General features: G+C 56.0%; 1 protein-coding gene across 1 annotated transcript in view; it reads right to left on the reverse strand.

Annotated features, from left to right (window-relative positions):
- The window catches only part of tubgcp4 (tubulin gamma complex component 4), a 93,275-nt gene that overhangs the window by 17,557 nt on the left and 63,005 nt on the right, over window positions 1–12,713 (reverse strand). The window contains exons 24-29 of the mRNA XM_070863955.1: window positions 12,206–12,375; window positions 8,627–8,782; window positions 5,692–5,834; window positions 3,793–3,941; window positions 3,200–3,297; window positions 2,008–2,155 (exon numbers count right to left, since the gene is read on the reverse strand). Coding sequence (XP_070720056.1) covers window positions 2,008–2,155; window positions 3,200–3,297; window positions 3,793–3,941; window positions 5,692–5,834; window positions 8,627–8,782; window positions 12,206–12,375 — 864 coding nt within the window. The remainder of the gene's footprint in view (window positions 1–2,007; window positions 2,156–3,199; window positions 3,298–3,792; window positions 3,942–5,691; window positions 5,835–8,626; window positions 8,783–12,205; window positions 12,376–12,713) is intronic.

A 12,713-nucleotide genomic window follows, 5' to 3' on the forward strand; every position in this document is an offset into this window, starting at 1 on the left:
CTGTCGGAGGGCCAGTACTGAGGGAGCGCCGCACTGTCGAAGGGGCAGTACTGAGGGAGTGCTGCACTGTTGGAGGGGCAGTACTGAGGGAGCGCCGCACTGTCGGAGGGCCAGTACTGAGGGAGCGCCGCACTGTCGGAGGGCCAGTACTGAGGGAGCGCCGCACTGTCGGAGGGCCAGTACTGAGGGAGCGCCGCACTGTCGGAGGGCCAGTACTGAGGGAGCGCCACACTGTCGGAGGGCCAGTACTGAGGGAGTGCCGCACTGACGGAGGGGCAGTACTGAGGGAGTGCCGCACTGTCGGAGGGGCAGTACTGAGGGAGCGCCGCACTGTCGGAGGGACAGTACTGAGGGAGTGCCGCACTGACGGAGGGCCAGTACTGAGGGAGTGCCGCACTGTCGGAGGGGCAGTGCTGATTGAGTGCCGCACTGTCGGAGGGCCAGTACTGAGGGAGCGCCGCACTGTCGAAGGGGCAGTACTGAGGGAGCGCTGCACTGTTGGAGGGGCAGTACTGAGGGAGCGCCGCACTGTCGGAGGGCCAGTACTGAGGGAGCGCCGCACTGTCGAAGGGACAGTGCTGAGGGAGTGCTGCACTGTCGGAGGGGCAGTGCTGAGGGAGCGCTGCACTGTCGGAGGGGCAGTGCTGAGGGAGCGCCGCACTGTCGGAGGTGCCGTCTTTCAGATGACACTTTAAACCGAGGCCCCGTCTGCTCTCTCGGGTGGATGTAAAAGATCCCATGGCACTATTCTGAAGAAGAGCAGGGGAGTTATCCCCGGTGTCCAGGGCCAATATTTATCCCTCAAGCAACATCACTAAAATGATTTAATTGGGCATCATCACATTGCTGTGTGTGGGAGCTTGATGTGCTCAAATTGGCTGCTGCGTTTCCCACATTGCAACAGTGACTACACTCCAAATGTACTTCATTGGCTGTAAAGCGCTTTGGGGTGGGTGGTGGAAGATGCTATAGAAATGCAAGTCTTTGTTTATATTCAACCTTGAAGGGCATCACTACTGAGCTTGATCCGATCCACATGCGAGAACTTTGCACTGGGCATCACTGGCCAGTGATCCGGAGCAGGAACTCTGGCCGATCCCAGGAGCACTGAGAGTGACTCTGCCAGACCAGAGAGGGCAGAGACCAGCTCTGATCTTTGCTTTGACACTGCTGCTAATTCATCGAAAACCTCAATAACCAGGAGACCCAGGCAAGCATTTACTTATATATTTAATGTCGGCCTTGCAGCTCAGAGTTTCAACACTCCCGGACAGAGCTCTCAAATCATGGACCGGTGGTAATCAATGTTCGCTCTCAGCTGTGTGGCCATGCAGTGTTCTGAAGGTCCCCGCAGGCCGCTCACCGGCCTTTACATGGGAGAAACTGCGCATGCGCGGGAAATATGAATGGGCCGCACGTCCAGTTAAAGGGATTGTGCACACGGATATAAACAATAGAGGGAACATTGGTGCTAAACCTCTTTCTAAATACAGTGAGGCTCGAGTGACAGGGCTCCCGACTCTCAGATTCCACTCATCAACATGCAATCTTCGGCAGCACCTCCCAAACCCGCAACCTCGACCGCCTAGAAGGACAAGGGCAGCAGGCGCATGGGAACACCACCACCTCCACGTTCCCCTCCCAGTCACGCACCATCCCGACTTGGCAATATATCGGCCGTTCCTTCATCGTCGCTGGGTCACAATCCTGGAACTTCCTCCCTAACAGCACTGTGGGAGCACCTTCACCACACGGACTGCAGCGGTTCAAGAAGGCGGCTCACCACCACCTTCTCAAGGGGCAGTGAGGGGACGGGCAATAACTTTTGTGTCAGCCCAGACACGATGGGCCGAATGGCCCCCTTATGTGCCGTAAATTTCTATGATTCTACGATAAATGCCGGCCTTGCCAGCGACGCCCACATCCCGAGGATTGGTTTGCTGGAAGTGAACAGGCCGGGATTCCCCAGGCTGGCCCGAGCCCGGTAAATCGCTGTACCGCACCTACCTCTCTGCTCCTGGTGAACCTCCCCATCGTACTGTGCTGTGCTGACAGCTCGCCGCTGCTCCGGGCTCAGCTTCTCATACTGCCCAACCGTGACGGCAGAGGCCTGGGCGCTGGTGAACGACGACAGCTGATGGACGTCAAACACAACCTGCCCAGGTGGAGAGGGGTGCAGAGCATTAGGGAGCATACCTTACTGCACTCTCGCACCCGAGAAACCTCTTGCGTGTTCGTGGTCAGACTGGAAGGGGGCGGGCACTGGGCGATTGAGCCAATTGTCTGCTCAGAATTAGAATCCCACGGCACAGGAAGAGGCCATTCGGCCCTTCATTCCTGTGCCGGCTCTGCGAAAGAGCGCTCCCGTTAGTCCCACTCCACCCGGCTCTTTCCCCACAGCCCCGCACATTTCCCCCCCCCACCCCCCCAATCAAGTATTTATCCAGTTCCCGGTTTGAAAGTTGCTATTGAATCTGCTCCCACCGCCCTTTCAAGCAGCGCGTTCCCGATCACAACAACTCGCTGCGTAAACACCTTCTCCTCAGCTCCCCCTCTGGTTCTTTTGCAAATTACCATAAATGTGTCCTCTCATTACCTACCGATCATCCTGCCACTGGAAACTGATTCTCTTCATTTACTCCATCAAAACCCGTCATCATTTTGAGCAGCTCGATTAAATCTCCACTTAACCTTCTCTGCTCTAAGGAGACAACCCAGCTTGTCCACATTCCTCACCCCAGGCACCATTCGAGTAAATCTCCTCCGCAGAGTAAATCTCTCCAAGGCCTTGACATCCTTCCTAAAGTGTGGTGCCCAGAATTGGATGCAGTACTCCAGCTGGGGTCGGACCAGTTATATGTAAATGTTGAGAAAAACTCCTTTGGATTTGTGCTCTATGCCTCTACGTATAAATCCAGGATTTTCCAGTTCAGGTAATGAACCTGTCAAGGTGGATTTCCCATGCCCGCTTTCCCCGTTCTGGTCATCGCTGTTTGTGGGAGCTTGCTGTGCGCAGGTTGGCTGTTGCATTTCACTCCATTAGAACAGTGCTTGCAGTTCAAATGTACTTCATTGGCTGTAAAGCGCTGTGGGATGTCCTGAGGTTGCGATAGGCGCGCCAGAAATGCAAGACGTTCTTTTCTTTCCGAACCCGCTGCTATTGCCAATGAGAACACGCGTTTCCCGTTCGAGGACTTACTGCAAACTTGCCCGGCACGATGAGCGAGATGGCCGGGGGAGTGAGGCCTGTGATCTGTTCCTCCACCAGCGACGACAGCTCGATGTCAGGTAACCCAGCTGCAGAGCAAAATAGGCCAATGAGCCGACTCTGCCCAAGGGGCAGCCGCCCAGGACACAGCACAGCATCATCCAACACACAGGCCACGAGCCGACCCGAGGAAAACCCTAACCCCACACCCCACGTCAGCTGCTCATCCATTCCACTGTTGCTTGTGGGAGCTTGCTGTGCGCAAACTGGCCGCGGCACAACAGTGTTGGCACACGGACTTTGCTTAATTCAGCTTCCGAAAGGTGTTCACGTGTATTTAATTCGATAGAGGGAAAAAATGTGGATGGTATCATTGGCGAGAGAGGAAGATTCAGATTTCACGGAGCAACAGCGGGTGTTTGCAACCAAGCGGCCTTGTATATTTTCAGAATAGAATGTTTAATTTAGAAATACAGTCTAGCAACTTGAAGGTTTATGCTTACCACAGGAAGGCCACAATGTTTTTACGTTGTTGATGAATGCAGACTTGCATCTCTGGACTATGCAGTAGCCATAGTTTTTACCTGCAATGGAGCCAATTTCAGTGAAGATTTCGGCCCCCCACTTGCTGACCGGTCCGAAGGCCTTGGAATGAGTGGTCAGTCTGGCCAGAGCCTCCAGCTGGGCTTCAGAGCATCTCAGCTTCAATTCGCCAAGGAACAGCACCGCTTTGCTGGGAATGAAATAAAGCAGCTCCTGTTACAGCACATAGTGTGACCGAGCCCATTCACACGCCCTCTCTTTACACTGAACTTCAAAATCAACCTTGTTCACACCCAAGTCTGATTGTATTCACTTTTATTTTGTGCTGAATTTTATCATCTTCACAGTGAGGATCATTAAAGGATGGAATAGCTTTACTTTCTGGGCACCCAGTGTCCAAAACACTCCCAAGGCAGGTACAGCATGGGTTAGATACAGAGTAAAGCTCCCTCTACACTGTCCCATCAAACACTGCCACGGCAGGTACAGGGGGTTAGATACAGAGTAAAGCTCCCTCTACACTGTCCCATCAAACACTCCCTAGGCAGGTACAGCACAGGGTTAGATACAGAGTAAAGCTCCCTCTACACTGTCCCATCAAACACTCCCAGGTCAGGTACAGCACGGGGTTAGATACAGAGTAAAGCTCCCTCTACACTGTCCCATCAAACACTCCCAGGGTAGGTACAGCATAGGGTTAGATACAGAGTAAAGTTCCCTCTACACTGTCCCATCAAACACTCCCAGGGCAGGTACAGCACAGGGTTAGATACAGAGTAAAGCACCCTCTACACTGTCCCATCAAACACTCCCAGGGCAGGTACAGCACGGGGTTAGATATAGAATAAAGCTCCCTCTACACTGTCCCATCAAACACTTCCAGGGCAGGTACAGCACGGGGTTAGATACAGAGTAAAGCTCCCTCTGCACTGTCCCATCAAACACTCCCAGGGCAGGTACAGGGGGTTAGATACAGAGTAAAGCTCCCTCTACACTGTCCCATCAAACACTCCCAGGGCAGGTACAGGGGGTTAGATACAGAGTAAAGCTCCCTCTACACTGTCCCATCAAACACTCCCAGGGTAGGTACAGCATAGGGTTAGATACAGAGTAAAGTTCCCTCTACACTGTCCCATCAAACACTCCCAGGGCAGGTACAGCACAGGGTTAGATACAGAGTAAAGCACCCTCTACACTGTCCCATCAAACACTCCCAGGGCAGGTACAGCACGGGGTTAGATATAGAATAAAGCTCCCTCTACACTGTCCCATCAAACACTTCCAGGGCAGGTACAGCACGGGGTTAGATACAGAGTAAAGCTCCCTCTGCACTGTCCCATCAAACACTCCCAGGGCAGGTACAGGGGGTTAGATACAGAGTAAAGCTCCCTCTACACTGTCCCATCAAACACTCCCAGGGCAGGTACAGGGGGTTAGATACAGAGTAAAGCTCCCTCTACACTGTCCCATCAAACACTCCCAGAGCAGGTACAGCACGGGGTTAGATACAGAGTAAAGCTCCCTCTACACTGTCCCGGGCTGAGTTCGGACCTGTGAGCTTGTGGCCATTGTGTGTGTAGTCCCATTGCTGTGGCCATCATGAGGTGTGGGGCAGGCTTGATGGATCAGCTGGTCATTACCTGCCTGTCAACTCCGTATGTCCAAGCAGACAATCTGTTGCCTCGCACGGTCTGGACATAGCCGAGGGCCCATGGGTGAGAAACGGGAGGAATGCTGGTGTTCGCAGTGCTTCAGGTGAGATCGTTGTTGGGGGGGGGGGGGGGCGGCGAGGGTGGTGTGTGCAGTGGGGGGAGGGGTTGAGTGGTGGCGGGGGAGGTGTTAGAAAATAACAGAGCGGTGAAGGTGAATTGGTGCATCAGAATGTCAAGCCACGACCGTCCCACGGAGTCTGTTGGTGGGGGCCCCTCCTCATCACTGACCTGAATTCCTCGGGTTTGATCCGGTCTAGTTCTGTGACTGACATTCCGCAGATGAAGTGTCCCAGGGCTGTGAGGGTGATGGCCTCGAGCTGTGGCACTGACTGCCCGCTCCATCGCAGGGCGCTGACAAAGCCCACCCTCCTCTGCAAGACACAAGACGCTGCAATTATCAGAAGGAACACTTTGCTCTGCGCGTGGTGGGAGTGGGGGGGGGGGGGGGGGGGCGGGAGGGAGTCGCGAGTCGGAGTTTTTGGCCCGGTGGTTGCCCATTCAAGTTTTATTTTTAAAACCAAAGAGTTTCTGGTTCAAATCATCCCGTCAGCACCAAACGTTCCTACACCAGCAAAATCCCCTTCACCAACAACCTCACCACAGCAAGCTCATCCAGTTGCTACACGACCCACACAGCATTAATGTCAGCCATGGCTCAGTGGGCAGCACTCTCGCCTCTGAGTCAGAAGGTTGTGGGTTCAATCCCACTCCAGGGACTTGAGCACAAAATTCTCGGCTGACACTCCCAGTGCAGTACTGAGGGAGCGCCGCACGGTCGGAGGGGCAGTACTGAGGGAGCGCCGCACTGTCGGAGGGGCAGTACTGAGGGAGCGCCGCACGGTCGGAGGGGCAGTGCTGAGGGAGCGCCGCAGTGTCGGAGGGGCAGTGCTGAGGGAGTGCCGCACTGTCGGAGAGGCAGTGCTGAGGGAGTGCCGCACTGTCGGAGGGGCAGTGCTGAGGGAGTGTCGGAGGGGCAGTACTGAGGGAGCGCCGCACGGTCGGAGGGGCAGTACTGAGGGAGCGCCGCACGGTCGGAGGGGCAGTGCTGAGGGAGCGCCGCACTGTCGGAGGGGCAGTGCTGAGGGAGTGCCGCACTGTCGGAGGGGCAGTGCTGAGGGAGTGTCAGAGGGGCAGTACTGAGGGAGCGCCGCACGGTCGGAGGGGCAGTACTGAGGGAGCGCCGCAGTTTCGGAGGGGCAGTATTGAGGGAGCGCCGCACGGTCGGAGGGGCAGTGCTGAGGGAGCGCCGCACTGTCGGAGGGGCAGTGCTGAGGGAGCGCCGCACTGTCGGAGGGGCAGTGCTGAGGGAGTGCAGCACTGTCGGAGGGGCAGTACTGAGGGAGTGCTGCACTGTTGGAGAGGCAGTACTGAGGGAGCACTGCACTGTCGGAGAGGCAGTGCTGAGGGAGTGCCGCACTGTCGGAGGTGCCGTCTTTCGGATGAGATGTTAAACCGAGGCCCCCGTCTGCTCTCTCAGGTGGATGTAAAAGATCCCATGGCACTCTTACAAAGAAGAGCAGGGGAGTTATCCCCGGTGTCCCGGTCAATATTTATCCCTCAATTACTAAACAGATTATCGGATCATTATCACATTGCTGTTTGTGGGAGCTTGCTGTGCGCAAATTGGCTGCCGCGTTTCCCACATTACAACAGTGACTACACTCCAAAAGTACTTCATTGGCTGTAAAGCGTTTTGGGACGTCCTGTATCGTGAAAGGAACAATTAAAAAAGTTTATCTTTCTTTCTATTACAGGAAGACAACTGGACTCCTGTGACAGACTGAATCCCATCCAATTCCTATTCCTGCTCCTGGCCCTGGGCCAACATTTGTATCTAAACAGCAGCTCATCACCTCTCACAGGAACGTTTGAACATTTCAAACCCCATTAATTAGCTTTGAAATTCAGCATCTGTTATGTTGAGAAATTCAGCAGACTGAAATATCCCACAAGCAGTGGTGAGCTGAAGGACCAGTGATGAGTTGTTGGTTTGAGGAGGGATTATTGGCCAGTACAGCGGGTGCACACTACTCTGCTGAATAGCACTCTGAGATCTTTAGCACCCACCGTAACAGGCAGGCGGGATCTCAGTTTAACATCTGATCCTAATGACGGCACCTCTGACCTCTGACAATGCAGCACTCCCTCAGTATTGAGTGACTCCCTAAGTTATGTTCTCAATTGCTGGATTAAGGCTTCAACCCAAAACCTTTGGACTCTGAGACGAGAGTGCTATCCATTGAGCCAGGCTGATGGATATCGTCCCAGTGGCCAGTCTCCTAGAAGCTTGGGACTTTAAAAGGAGAAAATAACCCAAAAAATATTTCTATCGCCTTTCACTACCTCAGGATGTCCAAAAGCGCTTTACAGCCAATGAAGTTCTTTTGGAGTGTAGTCATTGTTGTAATGTGGGAAACGCGGCAGCCAATTTGCGCACAGCAAGCTCCCACAAACAGCAATGTGATAATGACCAGATAATCTGTTTTAGTGATGTTGGTTGAGGGATAAATATTAGCCAGGACACTGGGGAGAACTCCCCTGCTCTTCTTCGGAATAGTGCCTTGGAATCTTTTACGTCCACCCGAGAGCATACGGGGCCTCGGTTTAACGTCTCATCCGAAAGACGGCCCCTCCGACAGTACGGTGCTCCCTCAGTACTGCCCCTCCGACAGTGCGGCACTCCCTCAGTACTGCCCCTCCAATAGTGTGGCGCTCCCTCAGTACTGCCCCTCCAATAGTGTGGCGCTCCCTCAGTACTGCCCCTCTGACAGTGCGGCGCTCCCTCAGCACTGCCCCTCCGACAGTGTGGCGCTCCCTCAGCACTGCACTGGAGCGTTAGTCTAGAATTATGTGCTCAAATTCCTGGAGTGGGACTTGAACCCACAAACTTCGGACTGAGAGACGAGAGAGCTGCCCACTGAGCCACTAGCACAGTGCGCCAGGGCAGAAGAAGAAACGAATGAGCCACGGTTGCCACTTGTGATCGCGGTCTGGGATCTCCGGCGGGAAAGCGAAGCCGAGTGTTCGAGGGTCACAGACAGGAGCGGGCTTGGAAGTGACGCCCTCCATGGTCAAACGATGGACACCTTCAGGAGCAAGCAGAGGAAGAAATCTGGAGGGAGGATTCGAGTGGGGCAGGGGTGAAGAGACGGCCAATGGTTACCTGTTTTCTATTCCAAGCTTCCATTTCTCCCAGGAAGGACAGAATCCCCAGGTCTGAGAGGTCCAGGTCCTGCAGATCTCGGTCACTGAGCTGGGTGGCCACTCTGCCCAGTCTCAGGGTCTGCCAGCGTTCCATAGATTTCACCGAGCCATACAACTGGGAACAGACAACGGAGGCAGCCTGGAGTTAGATGCTGCCGCAGAATTCTCCCAAACCCGCAGCCTCTACCACCTACAAGGGCAGCGGGCGTGTGGGAACACCACCACCTCAACCTTCCCCTCCGAGTCACACACCACCCTGACTTGCACATATATCAGCCGTTCCTTCATCGTCGCTGGGTCAAAATCCGGGAACTGGCTTGGGTCCGGAACCGTGTGTTACATGGGAACAGGAGTAGACCATTCAGCCCCTCGAGCCTGTTCCGCCATACAATTAGATCGCAGCCGATCTGTATCTGAACTTCATCTACCAGAATTAGATCCCTATCCATTATTACCCCGGCCTCAACAGCTTTGAGGGAGAGTGTTCCAGATTTCCACTTTGTGTGAAGAAATTGTTCCTGAACGGCCTGGCTCTATTTTACGGTTATTCCCCCTTGTTCTAGACTCCCCCTGCACCCCCACGCCCCCCCCCCCCCAAACCAGAAGAAATTGTTTCTCTATCTACACTATCACCTCCTTTAATCATCTTAAACAGCTCCTTTAGATCACCCTTTAATCCTCTAAATTCAAGGGAAAACAAGCTTACTCTGTGCAACCTGTCCAGTAATTTAACCCTTTTAGCCCCGGTATCGTTCAAGAGAATCTGCATTGCACCCCCTCCAAGGGCAATATATCCTTCCGGAGGTGTGCCACCCAGAACTGAACATAGTCACTCCAGGTGGGGTCTAACCATTGAATCATAGAACGGTTACAGCACAGGAGGATCCCATTCGGCCCATCGAGCCCGTGCCGGCTCTCTACAAGAGCACCTCAGTCAGTCCCACTGCCCCACCCTTTCCCCGTAGACCTGCAATTTTTTCCTTCGGCATTTATCCAACTCCCTTTGAAAGCCACGATTGAGTCTGCCTCCATCACCCTCTCAGGCAGCGCATTCCAGATCCTAACCGCTCGCTGCGTAAAAATGTTTTTTTTTACATCGCCTTTGGTTCTTTTGCCAATCACCGTAAACCTGTGTCCTCTGGTTCTCGACCCTTCCACCAATGGGAACAGTTTCTCTCTCTCTACTCTGTCCAGACCCCTCATGATTTTGAACACCTCGATCAAATCTCCTCTCAACCTTCTCTGCTCCAAGGAGAACAACCCCAGCTTCTCCAGTCTCTCCCCGTCACTGAAGTCCCTCATCCCTGGAACCATTCTCGTAAATCTTTTCTGCACCCTCTCGAAGGCCTTCACCTCCTTCCTAAAGTGCGGTGGCCAGAATTGGACACAATACACCATTTGGGGCTGAACCAGTGTTTTATACAGGTTCATCATAACTTCCACACTTTTGTATTCTATACTTATAGTTTGAAGCCCAGGATCCTGTATGGCTTGTTAACCACTTTCTCAACCTGCCCTGCCACCTTCCAACGATTTGTGCACACATGTCCCCAGGTCTCTCTGTTCATGCACCCCCTTAGCATTTTATCCTTTACTTTATATGTCCAATTTCCACGGTGTTCTGCATCCACAGCTCCTAGCATGGCTTGCTGCAGGGAGGCGCTGACTGGCTGGCCCAGAATCAATGTCTCTCCTCTCCACCCAGCACCCCCCCCGCTCCACACTCCAACGCACCCCCCCCACCACACCAACCTCCCCCCCGTCCCACCCCCCTCCCCCCGCTCCACACCCCACACCCCCCCCACCACACCACCCCGCTTCCCCCCTCTCCACACCCCACCCCCCCCACTCCACACCCCACCCCCCTCCCCCCGCTCCACACCCCAGCGCCCCCCATCCACACCGCCCTCCCCCCGTCCCACCCCCCACCCTGCTCCAGACCCCGCCCCACCACACCACCCTCCCCCCACTCCATGCCCCACCACCCTCTCCCCACTCCACACCCCAGCGCCCCCCCCCACCACACCGCCCCCCCCGTCCCACCCCCCCCCCCCGCTCCACATCCCAGCCCCCCACCCCCTCCGCCACATCGCCCTCCCCCGCACACACCCCCGCCCCGCACCGCCTCCCCTCCCCCACACCGCCTTCCCCCCCCCACCCCCCTGCCCCCCACACCTCCCCTACCCACTCCCCCTCCGACCACCCCTACACCCCCGCAGTCAATGGAGCTGCTCTCGGACCGCGATCACTGGCCTTCCTCACTAACTTTGTTCACTGCTGATCTTTTTATGGAGCTCTGCCGCACTGGGTTGTTGCTGCTCCGTACCCCGATTGCTGGCGGTATTGTAGGAATGTATATTGTTAGATATAAAATGGGGGGCACTTTGAACAAACAGCCTTTCCTCCCCTTTAAACACACCTCATCACGGCATTTGCCCCATAAGCAGGAGCTCCCCTTTAAGGGGAGGAGCCCGGTTTCTGTGGAGCGGCTCCGTTCTGAACATGCCCCGAATTCCTCAGTATCCTGTGACCAGCTTATCACCAGTGATCGCAGGCTAATTGAACCAAGTTGGACTTCCCGTCATTTGGAAAATGTTTGTGCTTTGGTTTCAAGAAATTGGACAAACTGCACGTACAGTGAACGCTCACTGCCTCAGGCCACAGCTCTGAGCTCCATCCATCGCCGACCCACTACTGACCCGCTACTGGGGGCCCTGGAATCAGCGGGAGGAGGGGTGAGGGGATCCGGGGAGGAGGAGTGAGGGGAGGAGTGGTGAGGGGGCGCGGGAAGGAGGAGACCCGGGGAGGGTGGGGCCCGGGGGAGGAGAAGTGAGGGGGTTCCGGGAGGGATGAGGGGGTGCGGTGGCTCCGAGGGGAGGGGCGAGGGGTGCGGGGGCCCAGGGGGAGGAGGGGTGAGGGGGTGCGGGGTGAGGGGAGGAGGGGTGAGGGGGAGCGGGGAGGAGGAGACCCGGGGAGGATGGGCGGGTGGGGGGCCCTGGGGAGGAGGGGCGGGGAGGGAGGGGTGAGGGGGTGCGGGGAGGAGGAGGCCCGGGGAGGATGGGCGGGGGGGGACCCAGGGAGGATGGGCGGGAGGGGCCCCGGGGAGGAGGGTCGGGGAGGGAGGGGTGAGGGGGTGCGGGGAGGAGAGGGCCCGGGGAGGAGGAGGCCATGGGAGGATGGGCGGGGGGGGAGGCCCAGGGAGGATGGGCGGGGGGGGGGGGCCCAGGGAGGAGGTGCGGTGAGGGAGGGGTGAGGGTCTGCGGGGAGGATGGATGGGGGCTGTGGGGCTCGGGGGTGTCGGACCCCGGGGAGATCGGTGACAGGGCCCTGGGAAGATTGGCACTGCTCCACAGCTCGGCCCCACTCTGCAACCTGCGGCCCCCGCCTCCGATTACATCCTCGCACCTTTAGCTCGCATTTCCTGCACGCATCCCCACACTGGGTGACGCAGAATTCACCCCTCATGCGCCCTGAAACGCTGTCCCTTCAGTATCCTCGATGGCCAGCCTATCGTGCGTGCGGGCATTGTGTTACTCACGTGCTTGGCCTTTGTGAGCAGGATTTTCAGATGCTCTGCAGACAGATCCTGATCACCAGTGAGAATTTCTAAGCAGTCGGCAAATTCCTTGTCCGCCATCGCAGCGAGTTGGTTGCTGCTCCAAGCTGAGGGAAACGTTGCTTTGATGTCCATGCAGTTCGGGGTTCCCTCTACATCGGAGCCACACAAAATATCATGTTTTTCTTTCACTTAACAAGGCTTCTTCGGCAGCACCTCCCAAACCCGCGACCTCTACCGCCTAGAAGGACAAGGGCAGCAGGCCCATGGGAACACCACCACCTCCACGTTCCCCTCCCAGTCACACACCATCCCGACTGGGAAATATATCGGCTGTTCATCGTCGCTGGGTCAAAATGCTGGAACTCTCTAACAGCACTGTGGGAGCACCTTCACCACACGGACTGCAGCGGTTCAAGAAGGCGGCTCACCACCACCTTCTCAAGGGGCAATTAGGGACGGGCAATAAATGCCGGCCTTGCCAGCGACG

The sequence above is a fragment of the Pristiophorus japonicus genome, chromosome 21 (assembly GCF_044704955.1).
Source record: "Pristiophorus japonicus isolate sPriJap1 chromosome 21, sPriJap1.hap1, whole genome shotgun sequence".
NCBI lineage: Eukaryota > Metazoa > Chordata > Chondrichthyes > Pristiophoridae > Pristiophorus > Pristiophorus japonicus.